Source organism: Ursus americanus, chromosome 36 (genome assembly GCF_024610735.1).
Source record: "Ursus americanus isolate L20-20 chromosome 36, mUrsAme1.1.p, whole genome shotgun sequence".
NCBI classification, from domain to species: domain Eukaryota; kingdom Metazoa; phylum Chordata; class Mammalia; order Carnivora; family Ursidae; genus Ursus; species Ursus americanus.
In genome coordinates, this window is record NC_142162.1 from 10,547,533 (window position 1) to 10,573,381 (window position 25,849).

Here is a 25,849-nt window from a genome sequence, read left to right on the forward strand (position 1 = left end):
TAAGCAAAGAGTAATAAAGAAAAGCTATACATTTTTAGAAAGATAGTTTGATGTAATAATGGTTAAGCCAACATAAGAAGAGAAATGTATCTATGTGTTAGAATATAAACTATATGAATAAAAGGAAGGAAGGGTAAGTTTAAAAAATGCAAAAGTACAAAAAATATGATACGCAGATTTAAAAGGCAATATCAAAACTTTTAAGAAAAACAGATTTTCCAAATATGAAGAGTAATATCCTTGCTATAAAATGAATATATACAAATAAGAAAAAAACTTCTAAATTAAAAAATGTGAAAAGGGCCTACATTGACATTTCCAAGAGAAGGAAGAGGGGGGCAAGGAGTTAAAAATATGGACTCAAACAAACAAGAAAACTGGAGTGCAAATTTTCTAGATGTCTGTGGTTGAGACATCTAACTTCCATTCTCCCTTCTTCCTTTCAGAGATAGAGTTTGAGTTCTAAGCTAGACATATGATTGTGTCAGGCTAGAATCTACATAACCCAGGCTTCCTTGAGATTAGATGTGATTATATGCCAATTCTGAGACAACAAAATATGAATAGAAGTGATGTATACAATGGATCGTTTTATAGGTAAATCTGCTTGCTGAGAACTCCTCTTTCCTCCTTTCCACTGGGTAAAACACGATGCCAACCTCGGCATCCAGAGATGATGTGATGACAGAGATGGCCTGGCCAGCCTGCATGGCCTTGTAAAACAAAGTCATTTATCAGGCCTACATGGATCACTGTTAACATAACAAGTATTAGATTATGGAGAACTAAATTTCTGTCTTATGTGATCCGTGATTTTGGATCTCCTTATTATAACAATTAGCTTTAACCTACCAAATACAATGTCCCAAGAATTTTATATCCAAGAAAATTGCTGCTTACTTACAAAGGCAAAAGACATTCCTAAATATCTAAGAATTAAGTAAATATACTACTTTGCCATCTTTTCCAAATAAATTAATCGAAGAAATGTTCCAAATATGGAGAAATGAAATTAAAAAACTAAGAGTGGGGAACGTAAGGGTAAAAATGAAAAGAATTGGTTTTCTACACAGTGGAAAACACACTAAAAGTGTTGGGAATAAGATTCTTAAATGTTAGTACAACCAAAGGAAAACAATAAAAAGTAAAAAGGAAATATATAACTTCAGATTATTATACTAATGATTACTAGGATACAGAGCATGAAGGGAATAAGCACTATTTTCCATAATGAGAAATTAAAAATTTTTCCTGGGTGCCTGGGTGGCTCAGTCGGTTAAGCATCTGCCTTTGGTTCAGATCCTGGGATCAAGTCCCACATCAGGCTCTCTGCTCAGTGCGGAGTCTGCTTCTCCCTTTCACTCTCCCTCTGTGCTTTCCCTCTCTCTCTTACATAAATAAATAAAATCCTTAAAAATCTTTTATTTTCTTATTAATTTTGCTAAATTAAATAAACATTTTTAAATGATCATGAAAAACATTAACATGACCACTTGTTACATTAAAAGTAGGATATCTAGCTTCCAAACTCTTACTGTAAAATAAGACAAGTAGTAAAACATAAAATAAAATTAGCTTTCTGTTTCCGGAAGCAGAGGTTAAAGTTTTAAAACTTTTTACAATCTCCAGATAAAATGCTATAAACACATAAAATGCTTGATAAAAATATAACAAAGAAATAAAGGTTCAAATATACAGTTCAGTTTAAAAAGTAAGCAGAGAAAAAGTCTTATCAGTGATTTACAGCTGGGGTAATCCAAAAGCTGACAAAAAGCTGTTTGGAAAGATATTTATATCTATATCTGGAATACATATATAAAGGCTAAAGGCTGGAAATGCAATGCTGATATAGTTAGAGAGGTGGGAGGCTGGGAATGAAACTAGAGGCTTAGAAGGGCTGCTCTCTTAGTGAAAAGCTTATTTATAAAATCACTGTCCACTGGTCCAGGAAGGTGAAGCCTATTCTTCCTGGGGGTTTGGAAAGGAGGAGAAAAATATATCTTTCGTGAGAAATCAAAACTCTAGGTCTCTCTTGTGAGCAAGTCTTACCTCCACAAACCAGAACACCTGAGATTTTTTTTATATGCACCCATAAAAAAAAAAAAATCCTTGCTGAAGATGAACACACAATCAAAAACTCCAAATCACACGAGAAAACAATCCAGTGTGAAGGACAGTTAGCAGACACAACAAACAGGAGGTATGGCTTCTTAAGAATTTGAAAGAATAGAACACTCTGCAAGAGATTAAAATAATTTTAAACATGTTTATTTGAAAAGCAAAGACAGGAAAAATCCATAATGAAAAATGAAGAAACAAATGACAAAAGAACGAACAAAAAAACCAGATGCAACTTCCAAAATGAAAAATATTGCCACTGAAATTTAAAACCTTTAGGATGAGTTTAACAGCACCTTAAGCATAGTTGCAGAAAATTTACAAACTAGAAGAGATCTGAGGATAATATATAGAATGAGGTCAAGAAATATACAGAAAGAGGAAGGTGATATTTCAAGACAATAGCTTAGAAGTTCCCAGAACTTTACTGAAAACATAAGTTCTTTGAATAAAAGTATATTCCAAGTTCTGACATTATGAAACAAATAAATATAAAACTGCACAGAGACGAATAAAATCAAAGTACATCAAAGTGAAGAATTTCAAAGCAACCAGAGACAAAGGATGGATTACCTTATAAATGATCAATAGTTAGATCAAGAGCAGACTTCTCAGCAACATTAGAGGGCAAAAGGCAATAGAAAAATATCTTTGAACTACTGATGGAAAATAACTATCAATGTGGAATTCTACAACCAGCCAAGCCATCCTTCAATAACTAGTATAATATAAAGATAATAACTGAACTTAACACTCACAAATCTTCATTAAAGAACTACTAAAGGTTTTACCTGTAAAGGGAAGGCAATTTAACCCACAAAGAAGTGAAACACAACAAAGACAAATTAAAAATAAGTAAATATGCATCAATCTAAATAGTAATGACTATATAGTGGGGAAAAAACCCATACTAACAGTAATGACTAAATTTAGGGATTTAAAAGTAAAGTGAAGTCAACTGATCTCCCTTCCCTCCAAAAAAGTGGACTAAGATGTTTAGACAATTTCAAAGAAGATGGGTATTACTGGAATTTACGTACTAAATTTTCTTGTAATATTTACAAGAATGGTAGAGATTAACCTTAAATCTTTGTTTAATATGCATGTTAAAATATAATAATTAGAATTATATCTATGTACCAAAACAGATACAAAAAATTTAATATTAATCAATGAACAAAAATAGAATACATACCTTTCAAATTAGTAGAAAGTAATCAAGAATATTTTTTAAATCCAAGGCAGAAAAATAGAAAAAAGAACCAAGAAAGAAAGTCTAGTAAATATAAATCACAAAGTAAGACAGCAGAAGAAAATCCTATGATATCAAGATACATTTTATTTATAATAATAAATCTAAGTGGCCCATAGCCTATTAAAAGAAACCCTCGGGATAAACACAAATACACACCATAAACTACAATCTATAAACACACCTGTAACATAGTGATACAGAAAATTTTAAATATGAGAATTATAGTCATTTTATACATTTGGAAACTAAAAACAAAACAAAATGAAACAAAAAACCAAACCAAAACAAAAAACCCTAGTAATTGAAGGGCCAGAGGAAAAAATGATGAGTTACAAAATATTGCAACTAAACAACAAAAACACAAGATTCCAAGACTTATGAATGTATTAACGTAGTATTTAAGAAAAAAAAAATTTAACTTAACATGCATGTATTAAAATATTCCAAAATTAATGAAAACAAGTGAGACAAGAACAAAGAAAACCTAAAGAAACTCAAAGAAGCAAAATAAAAATAAAGACAGGAATTAACGGAATAGAAAACAAAGAAACAATAAAAAGGATCAACAAAACCAAAAATTTGCTTTTTGGAACAGATATACAAAATGCTACAATAGTTGATCAAGAAAAAACAAAATCGTATTAGGTATAAAGAAATGTTATAATGATAGAGAGAAGCAAATAAGAGAAAGTTTATGCCAATAAATTTGAAAAGATGATAAGCACAATTTCCTAGAAAATAAATTACCAAAATTGACCTGAAAAAATAGAACACCTGAATAACCAGAAACTAAAAGTACTTCTTTTTTTTTTTTTTTAAGATTTTATTTATTTATTCGACAGAGATAGAGACAGCCAGCGAGAGAGGGAACACAAGCAGGGGGAGTGGGAGAGGAAGAAGCAGGCTCACAGCAGAGGAGCCTGATGTGGGGCTCGATCCCATAACGCCGGGATCACGCCCTGAGCAGAAGGCAGATGCTTAACAACTGTGCCACCCAGGCGCCCCAGAAACTAAAAGTACTTCTATAAAATATTCCATGCCTAGACATATTAGGGGTAGTTTTACTAAACCTTCAAACACCAGATAATTCATAGCGAACTAAATTGTTTTGAAGAATAGAAAAAGAAAAAAGGTACAATTCCCAGTGTACCTGAGCAGTAAATATTGTAAGACTTTGTATGTCTGAAAAGTCCTTATGCTTGCCTCCCACTTGATTAATAAGCGGGTGTAGAATTTCACACTGAAAATTATTTTCCCCTCAGAGTGATCCATGTTTCAGGATTCCAGTGCTGAGGTTAGGAGGACAGATGCTAACATTCCCAGTCCTTTGTGCACGATCTGTTTCTCTTCTCTGGAAGCTTCAGGATCTCTGTCTAAAGTGTGCTGAGGGACTCCTGGGTGGTTCAGTCAGTTAAGTATCCAACTCTTTGATTTTGGCTCAGGTCATGATCTCAGCGTTGGAGTTCGAGCCTTCCATCAGGCTCTGAGCTGGGTGTGGATCCAGCCTGCTAAAATTCTCCCTTTCTCTCTGCCCCACCCCCTGGCTCATGTGCTCTTGTTCTCTTTCTAAAAAAGAAAAAGAAAAAACATAAAGTGTGCTAAAATTTCATGTGCTTTGGCATGAACATTATAAAATCTGCCATGCTGGACCCGATAGACTCTTTCAATGTGGAAATTCATTTAAGTTTTCAGAAGTTTTGCAACATTAAAAATATTATTTCCTCTCTTCTGTCTCTCCTTCTCTTTCTCATACCCCTATTACTTGAATGTTGAACATCCTGGATAGATACTCTGATTGTTTTATCTTTTCTATTTCAAATATCTTTATCCTTTTGTTCTACTTTCTGAATAACTTAGAAGCCATATTCCAATCATTTGATTAAATTTTTAATTTTCATCACATTTTAAATTTCCAAACTGTTTTATTCTCTTAATATTCCTTACTATAGTCTCTCGTTCTTGTTTAATGATTAAAATATGTCTTCATCTCTCTGAAGACATTAGTTATAATTAAGTTTTCTTCTGTTCCCTGCATTACTTGGTTGTTCCAAGTTGCATTTTATTGTGTCTTGACTGTCTTCTCCTTTTAAAGTATAAAACTTCTGCCTGGAAGTTCTACATACATGAATCTAGTAAGCTTCAGCATCGTCAACTAGCTGGGCCATTACAGATGTCAGAATTTTTTCATCCTACACTCATTAGCTTCCCTACAGAAGAATTTTCTAATCTGCATCCCAGGTGCACTGGGCTTGTGCACGCATATGTGCACGAGCTAAGGAGAGGAGTGCTGGAGGGGATCCGTTGAACCGGAATTTATATTTACGCAATGCTATCTTTCACTCCATCTCTGTATTTTCAGAGCAGAATCTCACTCAGTCTTCAACTATGCAGAAAGTAAACCCCCAATCTTCTGTCATGATCTGGAGATCTGGTAGTGAAACTCTATTTACACACTTCCAACCAATCCTTTTTTTTTTTTTTCAGACTTACATCTGCCCCTACCTTTAGGAGTACCTGGTTTTTCCAAGTTGAAAAGGGACAAATTCACATGGCCTAAAGTCTCATCTCTCCCTCTAGAATGTTTTGAGTAGCTTAGCAAGCAAGTCAAAACTACTTCAACAGAAGGACAGGCTGGTACCAGTAACTGAACTTTTCTAACAAGATAAGGAAGCCCCAATAGTTAATTAATTAGATGCTCAATGATTCCTCTTTCCCAGTCTCCTATGAATATACACAATAGTACAAGGGCCAGGACCCTCAAAGGAGGCTTGACCATGGCTGGCCTTAAGCATAACTGCGAAATAACAAGAACCTGAGGAGATTATGTGCATTTTGATGCTTTTCTGCATGAAAGTATTCCCAACAAACTTTATTCAATTTTACAAAGAAATAATTCATGTACAATAAAATGTACTCAGGGGCACCTGGGTGACTCAGTTGGTTAGACATCCAACTCTTGGTTTCCACCCAGGTCATGATCTCAGGGTCATGAGATAAAGTCCCGTATTGGGCTCCGTGCTCAGCAGGGAGTCTACTTGAGATTTTCTTCCTCTCCCTCTCAGCCCCTTCCCCAGCACTCCCGTGCGTGCATGCGCTTGTGCGCTCTCACTCTCTCTCTCAAATAAATCTTAAAAAAAAAATAAACTGTACTCATTTTAAACTACATTAATTTAATGAGTTCTGACAGATGTAAGCACCTGTGAAATCATAATCATAATGAAGACAGAAAATTTCTATCACCTCTAAGAGTCCCCTATAGCCACGTGAAGTTCATCCCTTCCTTTTACCTCTGGCCTCAGATAATCACTGATGTACTCTCAGTCATCATAAAATGATAAGTACTTTCTAGAATTTCATTCCGTATGTACTGTGTGGTCTCTTCTGCAGAGTAATATTTCACTTTATGAATGTACGAGATTTGCTTATGCACTCTTCTAGTGATGAGCAGCATTTCCAGTTATTCACCATTCATTGTGAATAAAGTGGCCATAAATATCTGAGTACAAGTCTTCAGGTGAATACATCTCTCTTGTGTAAATACTGAAGACAAGAATGACCGAGTTATATGATAAGTGTATACTTAACTTTTCAGGAAACAGCCAAACACTCTGCCAAAGTCGTTGTACCATTTTACCTTTCTACCATCATTGTACAAGAGCTCCAGTTGTAGCATATCCTCAAGAACACTTGTGTTGATGGTCTTTAGTCTTCTGTTTTAGTCATTTTAATGCATATGTACTACGTACTGTATCTCACTCTCGTTTTAATTTGCATTTCCCTACTAACCAAAGATGTGTCTATTGGCCGTTCATGTCTTACTCTGTGACAAGTCCTTCAAATCTTCATCTAATTGTTTATTGGATTATCTTCTTACGCATGCATTATGTACACAGTGAGGCAAGAGTCTACCTTCATTTGTTTCCATAAATATATCCCGATCTGTTCCAGACCTTCCTTTCCCCATTGAATTGCCTTGCTACCTTTCATTAAAATCATGAACCATACTTGCGTGGATCAGAATTTGCAACAGCAGTTACTTCGAAGTTGATTTTTAAAATCACATAAAATCTTATCAAAAATTTTAACTTATAGCCGAGATGCCCTTCAACAGATGACTGGATTAAGAAGTTGTGGTCCATATATACAATGGAATATTACTCAGCTATCAGAAAGAACGAGTTCTCAACATTTGCTGCAACATAGACGGCACTGGAGGAGATAACGCTAAGTGAAATAAGTCAAGCAGAGAAAGACAATTATCATATGATTTCTCTCATCTATGGAACATAAGAACTAGGATGATCAGTAGGGGAAGAAAGGGATAAAGAAAGGGGGGGTAATCAGAAGGGGGAATGAAACATGAGAGACTATGGACTATGAGAAACAAACTGAAGGTCTCAGAGGGGAGGGGGGTGGGGGAATGGGATAGACCGGTGATGGGTAGTAAGGAGGGCACGTATTGCATGGTGCACTGGGTGTTATACGCAACTAATGAATCATCGAGCCTTACATCGGAAACCGGGGATGTACTGTATGGTGACTAACGTAATATAATAAAAAATCATTAAAAAAAAAAGAAGGGGGAATGAACCATGAGAGACTGTGGACTCTGGGAAACAAACTGAGGGCTTCAGAGGGAAGGAGGGTGGGGGATTGGGATAGGCCGGTGAGGGGTATTAAGGAGGGCACATGTTGCATGGTGCACTGGGTGTTATATGCAAACAATGAATCATGGAACATTACATCAAAAACTAAGGATGTACTGTATGTTGACTAACATAATAAAAAATTATTATAAAAAATTTTTTTCACTTATAAAATCACCTTAATATAAAATATTAAGCAGTTTTCATCAAAATGACAACACTTGAGGTCCAGAAGATTATGGAGCTCTAGGTCCTGAAGATTATGGAGCTCACACCACGTTTAACTCCTCTGCCTTGCAAAGTAATTGTGTCATAGCCTAGACTCCTAGCTTCACATTAAGAGGTAAAATTAGTGGGGTGTGCCTTATATTATGGGATTGGTAATTAAAACTTCTGAGGTTTGCTATTTCGTCATTAGTAAACACAAACAGAGTCACTCTTGAAAGCTACTGTAAGGCTTTGAAATGCTTGATAACAAACTTTTAAAATTAGGTAATATTTTTCCAAACTAGGATTATATACTTTTTCCCTAATACATTTCTGAATGAAAACATCTCCTCAATACAAACAGAGTCAGCTAAAATATGTGATGATAATATTGATATGAAAATAACAAACATGAGTAATGTGCCTGTCTTACCGTGTAGCAATATAACACACAGTGGTCACCCACTCCAGACCCTGATCACCCGAGTCCAAACTCTGACTCTGCCATTTATGAGCAGCGTTACCCTGGGCTAGTAAGACTCTCTGTGCCTTTCCTCACCTGGAAAATGGAGATAATCGTGGTTCCTAATTCAAAGGTTCATTTATTGACTTTTCAACACACTAGACCTCACTGAAAGTAATAAATACATATAGCCTAGAGCGTAGGTTTCAGTGCAGATAGATGTGGGTTCAAATCCCACAGGTTTACTTATCGGGTAGTTGTTTATCTTTTCTGAATGTCTAGATCCACTACAGTAAGAATAGCAGCACTTACCCCAAAGTACTGTTTTGACAACTGAGTGATACAACCAATAAAATTGCCTGGCATAGGGAAATCACCCAATAAATGTTAATTATTATTATTATTATTATTATTATATAAGTGATTTTACTATAAAAGGGCCCATTACTAAGTATACTAAATATGCCCAAAACAAAGTTTAATATTCTAAAATCAGATAAAATCAAACTCTTAGCTTTCGGTAAAGAAATATGTTCTTTTACCTATTTCTGAACACGTCAGGATCAAAGGCCAGATGGGCCCCTATTTGCTTACAACTAAGCTTGTGTAATAGTACTCATGTTCCTGAGTCATGTGAGGAAAACGTCTTTTTTTTTTTTTAAGATTTTATTTATTTGTTTGTCAGAGAGACAGAGAGAGCACAAGCAGGGGGAGCGGCACGCAGAGGGAGAAGCAGGCTCCCCACGTGCAAGGAGTCCGATGCGGGACTCAATACCAGGACCCTGAGATCTGAATCACTGCTCATTGTATTTTGAAAATGTCACTATTTCCTAAAAGAAGAAATAAATTTTTCACCGTAGCCTCTATACTGTAGTACTTATTCTCAATATACCAAAATAATGACCTAAGATTACAAATAGATTACGAAAAAAAAGTGACACGTCTACTTCACCAAATGGACTCACTTTCCCAGAAAATATTAATGTAATCATTGTACCTTTTGTGGCAAGATTTCTAGACGCTGCAATTCTAGTAAGGCTTTTATGTTTTAATTTGTTTCTCTCTTCTTCAATTTGCTTTCCTTGTTCACAGAATTTCTCTGCTCTCTGAATTCTTTTTTGTTCTTCAGCTTTTCTTTGACGTTCTTTCCAGGCTTCCAATTCCTTAGTTGCTTTCAGTCGTTCATTTTCTTTCATATCTTCTATTTTTTTCCTCTCCTCTTCTTCAATCTGTAAAAATTACAATTACAAAACCCTAAAACATACAAGAAACATTTTAAAAATAAGAAATGCATTATAATAATTAGTCTTACCTCTAAACTCTTATCATTGTATCTGCAGCAGTAGTAACAGTGAGTAAAAAATTAAAATGGGAATGGTAAATAATTTAGCATGTCATGGAATACAGGTTTTAGTTCCAGATTTACCATTATTAATACAATCTTTTTTTTTAAAGATTTTATTTATTTATTTGACACAGAGAGAGACAGCCAGCGAGAGAGGGAGCACAAGCAAGGGGAGCGGGAGAGGAAGAAGCAGGCTCCCAGCAGAGCAGGGAGCCTGATGCGGGGCCCAATCCCAGGACTCCGGGATCACGCCCTGAGCCTGAGCGGAGGGCAGACGCTTAACAACTGAGCCACCCAGGCGCCCCTATTAATACAATCTTGAGCAATATTTTTCTTTAGCCTCAGTTTACTCAGGTGTAAAATGGAGGCAGGCATTCAGTTAAGTAATATCTAAGGACTTGGCAAAAAAAAAAAAAAAGTTTTTCTAAAAATCAAGTCATTTCTCCCAAAATTTACACACACACACACACACACACACATTTGCCTTTCTACTTATGCCAGTCTTCTCTTGTCTTGGGACTGAAGTTGTACCATCTTCACCTTAAGGCATGAGGGAATAGGAAGAAAGGAAATGGGAAGGATAAACGAGGAAGTTTGTTTCTGGTGGGTTTGAACTTCGCTGTTGTCAATTGAATTTGCAACAGCAGTTACTTCGAGCTTCTGCAAGAAAAACCATCAGATGAATTTGAAAGCAGTACATTGCACAGGAGTGTGCTACCTTTTCTCCCTTTCACAAACTCCCTTCAAATAGGCAAGGAAAAAAAACCCTGTGAAAGAGTAACTGGTTGGTATATATGATTGACTTTATGTATCTGACTTCCTATACTAACAAAAATATTCTCACCTCTACCCTCTAGAGAAGCAGTGTCCAACAGAACTCTTCTCGATGACGGCAAGGTTTTGTGCTTTTCAATACAGCAGCCACTCGCCACATGTGGCTAATTAAGCACTTAAATTTGGCTGATGTGACTGAAAAACTAAATCTTTATTTTACTTGAGTTTCATTAATGTAAATTTAAATTAATTTACATTTAAATAGTACATTTGGCACAGCTATAGAATAACATGCTGGGACGAAGTTTCCTAGAGGCTGAATTATTTCAGGATACAGAATAAACCTAGGTATGAAACTGCACTGAAGAGGCATTCTGTAATATCTGCATGACCTAATACCCTCTTCTGGAAGACTGTTATTTTCCCGTTGGACTGTGGAACCCTGACTTTAAAATAAATTTCACAGATTAAGAATTGCACATAAGGCCTAAACTAAGCGCAAAGATAGTAATTTTTACATATTCTAAGTTCAGAGAGTTGCCAGTGAGCTGCCAATAGGTTACACCAGAACAATCTTACATGTGGCAATGAGCCAGCCTTGATTGCATGATGACCAGTCAGTGTTAGCCAGAGGCAGCCACAACCTAAAAGGAGAAGATGACAGCTTCACCCAGTTTAATGATATGTGTGCCTTTTTTCTTGTTTCCTCTCTGTCCCAACACATGGAAGAAGAGAAAAGTATGTGGAGTCAGAACACCCTCAATCCCTCATAATCCCTACAAGGGGAGTGAATTTTGAAAAGTTGTAAAAAATGTGTAAGACTAAGTCTTAATTACCCCAAATGAGGCCATCCTTATACTAAAAAGTAACAGAAAAATTATGGTATTATAGCAAAGATGTAATTAAGAGAACTATACATGCACACATATACATACACACACATAGTTTATAATAAGCTATATAAGAAACAAAAAAGTCTAACTCTTCAGGGAGTAATGGGGAAGAGGAGGGACCAAAAAAGGCTTCATAGAATAGGTAAGAAAGAGACTAGAATGAAGAGAAAAACATGAAGAATACCACAAAATTCCTTATAATAAAAGGAAAAGAGAGACTAAATATATCAAAAAGACAAATACTAAACAATCCTTGAAGTTCTTTTATTAAAAAAAAATACAATATGCGAAACAGCACTTAAAGGAGGACTGTATAGTAACAGAAAAACTCAGAAAGCTAGAAAAACAATCATCACATATGAAGAAACTGGATTTTAAGTACTTTGTACTACTAAAAAAAAAGCTGCCATTTAGTACAGAGTATTAATTTAATGCAGACAGCAAATGTAAATAATAGGAGGATAAGAACAAATCCTAAACCAAATTCCTGAAGAAGTGGAGATCTGTATTTCTTTTAATTTGGAATGAATGTCCGGTTTATTGTTCTTTACAAGCCAATCTCTATTATAAATTACATGTAAAAATCATAAATAAAATATTAGCAAACTGAATTGAGGGAAATATTAAAATTATAATACATCTTGATCAAATAGCACATCTTTTATTTACGATATTAGGAAATCAAAAGAGGAAAACAATATGCTCTTGGTACATGCCAAAACATCAGTTGATACTAGGAATAAAAGAAAAATTTTAGCTTAAAAAAGGACTCCTACAATGTCACACTTCATGGTGAAGCATTAGAAATATTTCTAACAAAGTCATTAAAGTCAGTATGCTTAATATTTTACTATTTTCTTGGAGATCAAAACCTATACAATAGAATTTTTAAAATAAATATAAAATTTTATGTATATAAAAATTTTATAAATATTAATATATTTTAAAAACAAATATACAATATACAGATTATAAGGAAATAAAATTGTCATTATTTGCAAATATGGTACATTACCTAAAAGAACCAAAATAACAAACTGACAAACTATTAGAACTATTAGAAAAGTAAGTTCAGCAAAGCAATCACATACCAGATCAACTTTATACAACTCATAGAAACTTACCTTCCTACAAACTGGCAATAAACAATTAGAAAAATACAATGGAAAAAATAATTTCATTACTAATTGATTTAAAAAGCTTTTAAAATGCTAAGACTAAGCTTAGCAAAATATAGTAAGTTCTAGATGTATGTTAAATAATTTTGCTGAGGGGATACCTGGGTGGCTCAGTTGGTTAAGCCTCCAACTCTTGATTTCAGTTCAGGTCATGATCCCAAGGTCATGAGATTGAGCCACATGGGGCATGGAGCCTGGTTAAAATTCTCTCTCTCCCATATATTTGCAAATGACACTACAGATAAAGGACTGGTATCCAAGATCTACAAAGAACTTCTCAAACTCAATACACGAGAAACAAATAAACAAATCAAAAAATGGGCAGAAGATATGAACAGACACTTTTCCAATGATGACATACAAATGGCTAACAGACACATGAAAAAATGTTCAAAATCATTAGCCATCAAGGAAATTCAAATCAAAACCACACTGAGATACCACCTTACGCCAGTTAGAATGGCAAAAATAGACAAGGCAAGAAACAACAATTGTTGGAGAGGATGTGGAGAAAGGGGATCCCTCCTACATTGTTGGTGGGAATGCAAGTTGGTACAGCCACTCTGGAAAACAGTGTGGAGGTCCCTTAAAAAGTTAAAAATTGAGCTACCCTATGATCCAGCCATTGCACTACTGGGTGTTTACCCCAAAGATACAGACGTAGTAAAGAGAAGGGCCATATGCACACCAATGTTCATAGCAGCAATGTCCACAATAGCTAAATCGTGGAAGGAGCTGAGATGCCCTTCAACAGATGACTGGATTAAGAAGTTGTGGTCCATATATACAATGGAATATTACTCAGCTATCAGAAAGAACGAGTTCTCAACATTTGCTACAACATGGACGGCACTGGAGGAGATAATGCTAAGTGAAATAAGTCAAGCAGAGAAAGACAACTATCATATGATTTCTCTCATCTATGGAACATAAGAACTAGAATGATCAGTAGGGGAAGAAAGGGATAAAGAAAGGGGGGGTAATCAGAAGGGGGAATGAAACATGAGAGACTATGGACTATGAGAAACAAACTGAGGGCTACAGAGGGGAGGGGGGTGGGGGAATGGGATAGGCCGGTGATGGGTAGTAAGGAAGGCACGTATTGCATGGTGCACTGGGTGTTATACACAACTAATGAATCATCGAGCCTTACATCGGAAACCGGGGATGTACTGTATGGTGAGTAACATAATATAATAAAAAATCATTATAAAGAAAAAAATAAAAATAAAAAATAAAATAAAATTCTCTCTCTCCCTCTCCATTTGCCCCTCCCTCCCCACTTGAGTGCATGCTCTCTCTCTCTCTCTCTCAAAAAAAAATAATAATTTTGCTGAGGGATAAGTCCAAATAAATGGAGATAAATGCCATGTTCCTGGAGGAAAAACTCAATCATGTAAATATACTGACATTCTGAAAGTTAACTTATAAAGTCAATGTAATCTAATCAAAATACCAAGAGAACTTCTTAGGGAACTTGATAAGTAAATGTAGAATTCACGTGCAAAAAAAAAAAAATGTACAAACTTTATAGTGGCATGAAGGGGTTGGCAATTCCCATACACAAATATCAAGTATAAAGCTGGACAAATCTACCAAAAAGAACCATTTCAGAACACTGGACACTAAGCAATGACAGCCTGCAAATTGAGAAGTGTTTGTTCTAGAATAAATGCTAAAGTTACAGGTAGGAACAGTGGGATGCTGTGCCTTCTGCCTGCAGTTGCTCCCAACCACCCAATGCCAGCTTAAATAAAGAGACTGGCAGTTCTGCCAACATGAAACTAGCAAAAAGAACACAACAGCTTTGTTGGCAAAAAGGGTGGGCTCATTTCAGGGTGGGGAGGTGAAAACCCATGGTTTTGGTGGATAAAAGTGATAGACCACGTTGGGAATGAACAGGGAAAGTTTGAAGTTGGGGTCTGAAGTCAAAGTCCAGGTTAAGGTGAGTGCCTGACTAATCAGAAAATTAACAGAAAGATCATGAAAATGAAAAAAACCACAGAAGGTCTATGATAAGCTTATCATACAACTCTGGCTAAACAGAAAGCTGTGTATTTGTTGGGGAGACCTGAGGAAGCCTGGCATAAAATGAAGCCACGGCGGGGCACCTGGCTGGCTCAGTCAGTAGAGCGTGTGACTCTTGATCTCAGGGTTGTGAGTTTGAGCCCCATGTTGAGTGTAGAGATTAAAAAAAAAAAAAAATGAAGCCGAGGAAGGGTTGAAAACTGGCTCCAACTTTGAATGTATTCTAAAACCTACACATAGTCCTATCAGCAAAGGGTGGGAGCCTTTACCACTTCTGCCCATATCATTAGTTAAAAATTAAGTTATGCAGACACAGGAAAGACTCCTAAGGAAGCCACCTAAAAAATAAGAATTAAAAAACTTAGCAGAGACATCAGCAGCTGTATACCACAAAGGAGACTAGACTGACTTCACAATTAAAGTACAGGCAACCTTCTAAAAATAACAGCCCTCAATAAATAACAAATAAATAAAAATTAAAAAGAACCCAGAATTGCTATGATCTATTAACTAAAATGTATCGTTTTCAAAAAATCAAAATAAAATCTATAGTTTTCAACCAACAATATTTCAGAAAATAATTGGTAAAAAACTTCTCAAATTTGAGGAAAACATTAATCCATAGCTCCAAGAAATTCAAGAAACCCAAAGTAAAATAAACACAAAGAGATACACCTAGACACAACTTAGTGGAACTGCTAAGTTTATACAAAAGCCAAAGAGGAAAATCTTGAAAGCAGCAAGAGAAAGAGGATTCATCATGTATGGGAAATGACGATACAAATAACACTAATTCCTCATGAAAAATCATGGAGGACAGAAGACAGTCAAATGCCATGTTCAATGCGCTGACAGAAAAAACATATAAACTATGAATTCTATGTCCAGCAAAACCACTCTTCATAAATGAAGATGAGATAAACATATTTCAAGTTAAAGAAAGCTGTTGTTAGCAGACCTGCCTTACAAGATATACTGAAGAAAGTTCTTCAGGCTGAAAGGAAATGGCACCAGACACTAACTCAGATCCACAAGAAGGAATGAAAAGCATGGGAAATGGTAAATATGTGCATAAATATAAAACACAATACAAATGGATAAACAAAATGTGGTATATACATGATAACAGACTGTTATTCAGCATTAAAATGGAAGAAAATTCTGACATATGCTATCATGTAAAAAACTTGAAGACATTATGCTAAATGAAATAAGACAGTCATGAAAGGACAAATATGGTATGAAGTAATCAAATTCACAGAAACAGAAAGAAAAACGGGGGTCTGAGGAAAGGGGGGAATGGGGAGCTGTTATTGTTTAATGGGCACAGTGTTTTAGTTTTGTGAGATGAACAAAGCACTGGTGATGGATGGTGATGACGGTAGCACAACATTAATGTATTTAAAGCCACTGGACTGTACAATTAATGATTAAAATAACACATTATATGTTATGTATATTATACCACAATTTAAAAATAAGTTTAAGACAATACAATTCAACATCCGCTTACGATAAAAACTCTCAAAGTGGGTACAGAGGTGACATACCTCAGCATAAGAAACACCCTATATAACAAGTTTACACCTACCATCATGCTCAATGGTGAAAAGCTGACAAGGATGCACACTTTCACCACTCATATTCAACACGGTATTAGAAGTCTTTAGAGCAAGAAATGAAAGCCATCCAAATTAGAAAGGAAGTAAAACCGTCACTATTTGCAGCAGACATGATATTATATATAGAAAACCCTACAGATTCCACCAAAAAATTGTTAGAATAAACAAATTCAATAAAGTTACAGGATACAGAATCAATGCACAAAAATCTATTGCATTTCTATACACTAATGATGAGCTATCAGAAAGAGAAACAATCCCATTTGAAATTATAGCAAAAGAATAAAATACCTAAAATTAAATTTAACCAAGGAGCAAAAGACTTGCACACTGCAAACCATAAGACATTAACGAAAGAAATTGGAGAAGACACAAATAAATGTAATATTCCATGCCCATGAATTAAAAGTATTAATATTGTTAAAGTCTCCATACCACACAAAGCAATCTACAGATTCAATGAAACTTCTATGAAATTTCAGTGGCATTTTTCACAGAAATTGAAAACACAATAATAAATTTGCATGGAACCACATATGACCCTGACTAACCTAAACAATCTTGAGAAAGAACAAAGCTGGAGCATCAAGCCCCCATATTTCAAACTGTATTACAAAGCTATAGTAACTAAAACTTAAAAGTATGGTATCAGCATAAAAACTGATACGCAGATCAATGACACAGAATAGAGGGTCCAGAAATAAACTGATGCATATATGCCAATTAATTTTTGACAAAGGAACCAAAAATATGTAATGGGGAAAGGACAATCTCTTCAATAAATAATATTGGGAAGACAGGATATCCACATGCAAAAGAATAAAACTGGACCACTATCTTACACCAAACACAAAATTTAACTCACAATGGATTAAAAACTTGAGTGCCAGGTCTTAAAACCATAAAATTCCTAGAAGAAAACATAGGCAAGAAAAGCAAAAATAAACAAGTGAGATTACATCAAACTAAGAAGCTTCTGCACAGCAAAGAAAACCATCAATGAAATGAAAAGGTAACCTACTGAATAAAAGAAAACATCTGCAAATGAAAATATCTGATAAGGGGCTAATATCCAAAATATATAAAGAACTCACGCAACTCAACACCAAAAATACAAACCATCCAATTAAGAAATGAACAGAGGATCCGAATAGACATTTTACCAAAGAAACATAGGTAGCCAACAGGTACATGAAAAGAGGCTCAACATCACTAATCACCAGGAAAATGCAAATCAAAACCACAGTGAGACATCACCTTACACCTGTTAGAGTGGCTAGTATCAAAAAGAAATAAAAAGTGTTGGTGAGGAAATGGAGAAAAGGGAACCCTTGTACATTGTTAAGGGGGGGGTGTAAATTGGTGCAACCACTATGGAAAACCATATGGAGGTTACTCAAAAAAGTAACAATAAAACTACCACGTGATCCAGTAACTACTTCCAAAGAAAACGAAAACCCGTATTAAAAAAGATACATGCACTGCCCCAGCTTTACTGCAGCAGTATTTACAATAGCCAAGACATGGAAACAATCTAAATGTCTACTGATGGATGAACAGATAAAGAAAATTTGGATGGGTAGGGGGTGTTGCATGGTGCACTGGGTGTTGTACGCAGCTCATGAATCATCGAACTTTGCATCAAGGACCAGGGATGTACTGTATGGTGACTGACACAATAAAAAAATATTATTATAATAAAAAAAAAGAAAATTTGGAATGTATAAACACAATAGAATATTGTTCAGCCACCAAAAAGAATGAAATCTTGCCGTTTACAATAGATCGACCTTGAGAGCATTATGCTAAGTGAAATAAAACAGAGAAAGACAGATACCATGCGATCTCATTTACATGTGGAATCTAAAACAAACAAAAAAACCCTAAGCTCATAGATACCGTGAACAAACGTGGTTGTCAATGATGGGATGTTGGGTTGGGTGAAATGGATAAAAAGGGCCAAAAAGTACAAATATCCAGTTATAAAACAAATCATCAGGGGGAAAAAAGGACTGCTGATATTATATTACATTGTTTAATCAAGAGAAAAAGACAATACAGACCGTTTTTTGCCTTTATTCTCTTGATTTCTTTAAAAACCTATGATTTTTTTTAAAAGTGATAATTTTTAAAGTAGAATTATAACACATATTGTTGAGTTATAACAAATACATACACACGAATGGCAAAGCAGCCCAAAGACAGGGGAAGATAACAGAGTTGTATTAGAGGAAATTTGCTCTATTTTACTGGAATTGAGTCAGTGTTTACTTGAAGTAGATTCTTATAAGTTAAAGGTGCATCTAGCAACCATTAAAAAGTTTTACAACAACCCAAATATATATATATATATATAATTATATATTATAAAGGAGCTCTGGTTTCAGCTTTGACAGGCAAAAAGCTTAGAAGCGTCATTCCAATTCTTACAACAACAAAAAAAAGATGGACAAACTGAAAAACAACTAGTTTTCTTGGACTCATCAGAGAAGAAAGTTGCATGGCAAACCGTTACCCTGAAATCTGGAGACACAGGTGTATCCAAAACGACACAAAGATCTGCTTGCCTGTAGCAAAAGTGACTAGAGCTATAAACTAGTAGAAACACTTACATGGTAATTTTGACAAAATACTGGAGCTTAAGGGTGGACTAGCAGGAAAATGATAAACTTTCAGGCCACAGTCTTGAGGACTGCCCCCCCCCCATTTTTGTGGGCTTCACCTCCAGAAACCCCATCAGGCTACAATGATGAAGCTCTGAATAAGATAACTTTGTGTCTCTGGCAAAGGGAGGGGAAGAATAATCATTGTGGATTACAGAAACACCCAGAGCATTCTACTTAAAGATCTACTATCCAGAGAAAAGGACCTTGCCAGAGCAGAAGTCCCTTATCTCCACTGGAGGAAGAGAATCCCTCCCACTCCAGTCTTCTCCAGGCTTCTTGTCCTACCTAAGGAGAGAAGAAAATAGTTAATAGTCAGGGATTCAAGAAAATAGACCAGGAACACTATAGCACTGGAAGGGAATAGGAGGCAGTCGGGGAAAAGCTGTCTCACTGGGGGAAAACTTGTCAAGATCACATCCCCAAGATATAGGCCCATGAAAAAAGTGGTATTTAATTAAAAGGGTTCCAGGAAAATGAGAGTAGATTATATAAGAGATAATCTTATGATAAAGACTCTCTCAGAAGAGGATTAGATGGAGAAGCCCAGAGTCAAAGGGGGAGTTTAAAAAAAAATACCAGACACTAGAGGCCTTTAAAGCCTCTGAACCCTACAGCCAAAGCTAACATTAAACATGGCAGCCACATTAAAATAAATCTATACCCTAACAACTTAATAACTGCAGTTTCTACTACCTGATACCTATCTAGCTTTCAACAAAAAATTGCAAGACATGCCAAAAGGCAAGAAAAACACACCATTAAGAGACAATAATCAAGAGAACCAGACTCAGATATAACACAAATATAAAAATGATCCGACATGGAATTTAAGTGTTAAATATGTTCAGAATTCTAATGGAAAAAGTAGATGATACGCAAAAATGCCAGGTAAGAATATCTCTCTTCTTCAAGATTTATTTATTTATTCTAGGGGGTGGAGAAGCAGAGGGAGAGAGAATCTCCAGCAGACTCCCCACTGAGCACAGAGCCGATTCCAGGCTAATCCAAGATCGTGAGACCAGGACCTGAGCCAAAATCAAGAGTCAGATGCCTAACCAACTGAGCCACCCAGGTGTCCCAGGTAAGAATATCTTTAAGTTTTATCTTCTACTTGTAGCTATATATCATTCTAACAATGTACTCCCTTGAGAAAGAAAATAAAAATTCAGTCTAAAGTTTAATATAGGTTTTAAATTTTTTCTTGTTGGAAGTTATAAACTTCTGAAATTATTTAGTTGTTTATGTTCTATGGAAATGGGAATCTGGTGTTCAGAATGATATAGATATCTGTTACAGCCAAAGCTAAAATGTAACAAAACTATTTTCATTTTTGTTTCCCTTCTCTTCTGTGAACTAAATCATGGTCCCCAAATCCATACATTGAAGTCCTAACCCTCAAATGTCACAATATTTGGAGAAGCCTCCAAGGAGGTAATTAAGGTTAAATAAGACCATAAGGGTGGGGTCCTAATAAAACAGAATTAGTGTCCTTATAAGAACAGACACCAGAGAGCTTTCTCTCTCTCTCTCTCTCTCTCTTGCTCCACCTTGTGAGAACACAGTGTGTAGGCAGTCATATGCAAGTCAGGAAGACAGTCCTCACCAGAAACTGAATTGACCCACACCTAGATCTTGGCCTTCCCAGCCTCCAGAACCGTGAGGAAAGAAATTTCTGTCATTTAAGCCATGCACTCTGTCATTTTTTGTTATGATAGCCTGAGCCAACTAAGACACTTCTCTTTTCCCTTTGGCAGATTTTCAAAATAGGTGAAAGGGGCCCAAAGAAAACAGTTAGAGTCATAAGGAGAGCCAATGGCTAATTAATTCACAAGCCAAAATTATAACTCATGAATTACTGAGAGGAACTTGTTTAGCTTTCCAACGAATTTGGGCATAGGTTTTTCTCCCTTTCAGTTTACTTCATTAAATTAATATCTGAACTTACTATAAAAAGCCTAAGAATTTGTAAGTAACTTGGAAACTACACATGTAGACAGGATAAAAGCAAACTCTTATTACACTAGTTAGCTCTCTCTCTCTCCTTCAACAGAAGTTATTATGTGGTAGAAAATTCTGTTTTTACACTATATGGTTTCATAACCTTGTCATGATTTGTTTGGTATCTTTGTAAGATTCAGCTTAAGCTTATTGATGGAGACATTTTTCTTAAGCCAGTACCCAAGTTTACTATACACAGAGACTGTACTGACATATTTAATGTTATGTATGTTACAAAGTTCCCATTCAACTAGCCTTCAAATTCAAGGAACAGGGTTTGCCTCACTGGATGTCAGTAGAGCACGTGACTCTTGATCTCCAGGTTGTGAGTCTGAGCCCTGTGTTGGGTGTGGAGATTACTTAAAAATAATTAAATAAATAAAAACTAAAAAAAAAAAAAAAATTCAAGGACCCAAACTGACAGAATTGAGAAGAGAAGGTTTCTCAAACCAGGTGTGGGCCAATGAAAATGAGTTAATATACTTTTGTACCCTACCCTTCATCTTATCTTTGCTGCTCAGTAATAATTTTATTCATCTCTGATAACTTTTGCAAATAATTTCCTCTTTAGAGATGCCTAATTGCATTCTGCTACTTTCATCTCAAAAGACTTTGCTGTTGAGAAGACAGGACCATCCAACAAATTCAGTTCTTTCAATTTTTCTCTAAACAAAAGTATTTCTTCTTCCACACTCTGTTCTTTCCAAAGCTAACAAATACCCTAAGGGGTAGAATGAATGAATGAATGAATGAGTGGATGAATTTTAACCACACCTCTGGAAAAGATGAAAAAGCTTGAAGTAAAAAGAAAGATAGACATATATATGATTGCTGAAAGTTTACTTCTACACAAATGCTGTGAATCTGGAATATACTTACACAAAAAGGAGGTAGTTCAGGATACTTGACAAAATGTATACATAAGAAAGGCAGTGTCAGAGATTCCTGCCTTTTCTGATGTTACCACATTAATGGTTAAAGTTAATTTCTCATATGCTTAGAAATTTGTTAGATTTACACAGAAAATTAGTACATTCCTATTAGAGCAAAAAGAAATTAAAAGTAGGAAAAATGGGGCACCCGGATGGCACAGTCAGTTAAGCATCTGACTCTTGGTCTCAGCTCAGGTCGTGATCTCAGGGTCATGAGATTAGACTTCGCTTAAGATTCTCTCTCCCTCTCCCTCTGCTCTTTCCCTGCGCATGTGTGCATACACACGCTCTCTCTCTCAAATAAATAAATATATCTTTAAAAAAAAAGTAGGAAAAATAATCAAAAGAAGGTAAGTATTGCCCCTTTTATAAAAAAGTTTCCTTATTATGAAAAAATATGTTTGTTATTGGGAGAACACAGAAAATAACCGAAAGAAAAGAAGGAAAAGAAAAAAAATTACAAGTAATCTTACCATCAGTGGACACTTAAGATTGGGCTCAGTTGGTTAAGTGTCTGCCTTCGGCTGAGGTCATGATCTCAGGATCCTGGGATTGAGCCCAGCGTTGGGCTCCCTGCTCAGGGGGGAGTCTCCTATTCCCTCTCTCGATGACCCTCCCCTCCAGCTCATGTATTCTCTCTCTTAAATAAATCAATAAAATCTTTTAACAAAAAGTAAGATTTTAGGGGTGCCTGGATGGCCCAGTCATTAAAGTACATGACTCTTGATCTCGGGGTTGTGAGTTCAAGCCCCATAATGGGTACAGAGATTACTTAAAAATAAAAAAAAAATCTTTAAAAGAAATAAAATTTTATATAATGACCTTTTCAAATTATCAGATTACATATGGATATTCTGCAATAACTGAAATGGAAAAACCAATCTTCAAATTCAAATAGAATTGCAAGGGACACAGAATAGCCAAAATATCTTGGGGGGGAAAATAAATCTTGGAGGGCTCACACTTCCTAACATCAAAACTTAAAACAAAGTTACAGTAGTTGAGAAAGTATGGTACCGACAGGGTCAGACATATAGACCAATGGAATAAAATTGAAAGTCAGGGAATAAACCCATATTCAATGAGCTAATCGATTTTTGACAAGGTCAAGACTACTCAAAGGGGAAAGAACAGTCTCTTAAACAAATGCTGCTGGGACAACTAAAAATCCACATGCCAAAGAATAAAGCAGGACTCAAACCTCAAATCACATATAAAAATTAACTCAAAATAGATCAACAACCTAATGTAAGAGGTAAAAACCATAAAACTCCTAGAAGAAAATACAAGGTAAACCTTCATGACCTTGGATTTAACACTGAATTTTTTTTTTTTAAAGATTTACTTATTTGGTTTAGAGAGAGAGTGGGAACAGGGGTGGGAGGGGCAGAGGGAGAGAGAAAATCCTGAAGCAGACGCCCTGCTAAGTGCAGAGCCTGATGTGGGGCTCAGTCCCAGGACCCTGAGATCATGACCTGAGCCAAAAACCAGGAGTTTAACCGACTTAACTGACTGAGCCACCCAGGCACCCCAGCACTGAATTTTTAGATATGACTGACACCAAAAGTATAAGCAACAAAAGAAAAACAGGCAAATTGGACTTTATGAAAATTTAAAGCTTTTGTGTGTCAAAGGATACCAGCAACATGAAAAAAAAATCTATAAATTGGGAGAAATTTTTGCAAATCATTTTCTGATAAGGGTCTAGTATCTTAAATATATAACTCTTACAATTCAACAACAAAAAGACATAATCCAATTTAAAAATGAACAAAGGACTTTATTAGATATACAATTAAAATATACAAATGGCTAAGAAACACATGGAAAGATTCTCAACATCACTAACATTAGGTAAATGTAAATCAAAACCACATTGAGATACCACTTCCTACCCATTAGGATGGTTATAACATGAAGAGAAAATCTAAACAGACCAATTGTAAGTAAAGAGATTGAATTAGTCATCAAAAACCTCTCAACAGGGGCACCTGGGTGGCTCAGTCAGTAAGGCATCTGCCTTTGGCTCAGGTCATGATCCCAGGGTCCTGGGATAAAGCCCCACATCAGGCCCTCTGCTCAGCAGGGAGTCTGCTTCTCCCTCTCCCTCTGCCCCTCCTCCTACATGTGCACATGCACCCTCTCTCTCTCTCTCTCTCTCTCTCTCTCTCTCTCGGGTAAATAAATAAAATCTTTCAGCAAATAAGCAACCTCCAACAAAGAAAAGTCCAGGATGAGATGGCTTCACTGGTATAGTCCACCAAACATAAAAAAAGAATTAGTACATATCATTTTTTAAATCTTCCAAAACTGAAGAGTAGGGAATACTCCCAGACTCATTTTATGAGGCCAACACTACACTGGTACCAAAGTCAAATGAGGACACTACAAGAAAAGAACACTACAGGCCACTATCCCTGATGAATATACATGTAAAAATTCTCCACAAAATATTAGCAAACTGAATTCATCAGTATATTGAAAGGATTATACACCATGACCAAATGAGATTCATTCCTTGGATGCCCGATAGTTCAATATATGCAAATCAATCAATGTCATGTACCAATTTAACAAAATGAAGGGTTAAAATCGTATGATCATTTCATCAGAAAAAGCATTTAACAAAATTCAATATCCTTTCATGATAAAAACTCTCAACAAATTGGGTCTACATGGAACATATCTCAACATAATGAGGTCCATATAAGAAAACCCATAATCATAATCATAATCAATGGTGAGAAGCCAAAAGTTTTTCCTCTAAGATCAGAAACAAGACAAGAATGCCCACTCTCACCACCTCTACTCAACACCTCTACTGAAGTCTCAGCTAGAGTAATTCAGCAAGAAAAGGAAATAAAAGGCATCCACATTGAATAGGAAGACATAAAAGTGTCTATATTTGCAGATGACATACATAGAAAACTCTAAAGACTCCAAAAAAAACTGTTAGGTCTAATAAACAAATCCAGTAAAGTTTCAGGACACAAAATCAATATAAAAAAATTCAGTTGCATTTCTACACTAACAACAAACTATCAGAGAAATTAAGAAGAAAATCTGATTTACAACAGCATCAAAAAGAATAAAATACTTAGGAACAAATTTAACAAATGAAAGATCTGTACACTGAAAACTACAAAACTTTGCTGAAAGAAATTGAAGACACAAATAAATGGAAAGATATTCCATGTTCATGGATTAGAAGAATATTGTTAAAATGTCCACACTACCCAAAGTGATCTATAGAGTCAATGCAACCCCTATCAAAATTCCACTGGCATTTTTCACAGAAATAGGAAAAAAAATCCTAAAATTTGTATGGAACCAAAAAAGATCCTGACTAGTTAAAGCAATCTTGAGCAAGAAGAGCAAAGCTGGAGGTACCATACTGATTTCAAACTATATTACAAAGCTATAAAAATCAACACAGTATGGTATTGCCATAAAAACACACAGATCAATGGAACAGAATAGAGAGCTCATAAATAACCCTATACAGGTATGATCAATTAATTTTTGACAAAAGCACTAAGAATGTACAATGATGAAAGGATACTCTGTTCAGTAAATGGTACTAGAAAAAAATGGATATTCACATACAAAAGAATGAAACTGGATCCCTACCTTACACTATACACAAAAATCAACTCAAAATGGGGGCTCCTGGGTAGCGCAGTCAAGTGTATGCCTTCAGCTCAGGGCGTGATCCCAGCGTTCT

At 35.6% G+C, this 25,849-nt stretch overlaps 1 protein-coding gene across 3 annotated transcripts in view; it reads right to left on the minus strand.

Moving 5' to 3' along the window:
- The window catches only part of DNAAF4 (dynein axonemal assembly factor 4), a 78,856-nt gene that overhangs the window by 18,884 nt on the left and 34,123 nt on the right, over positions 1 to 25,849 (minus strand). For all 3 annotated transcript variants that reach the window (XM_087859231.1, XM_045812058.2, XM_087859230.1), the window contains one exon: positions 9,687 to 9,918. In XM_087859231.1, coding sequence (XP_087715357.1) covers positions 9,687 to 9,918 — 232 coding nt within the window. The remainder of the gene's footprint in view (positions 1 to 9,686; positions 9,919 to 25,849) is intronic.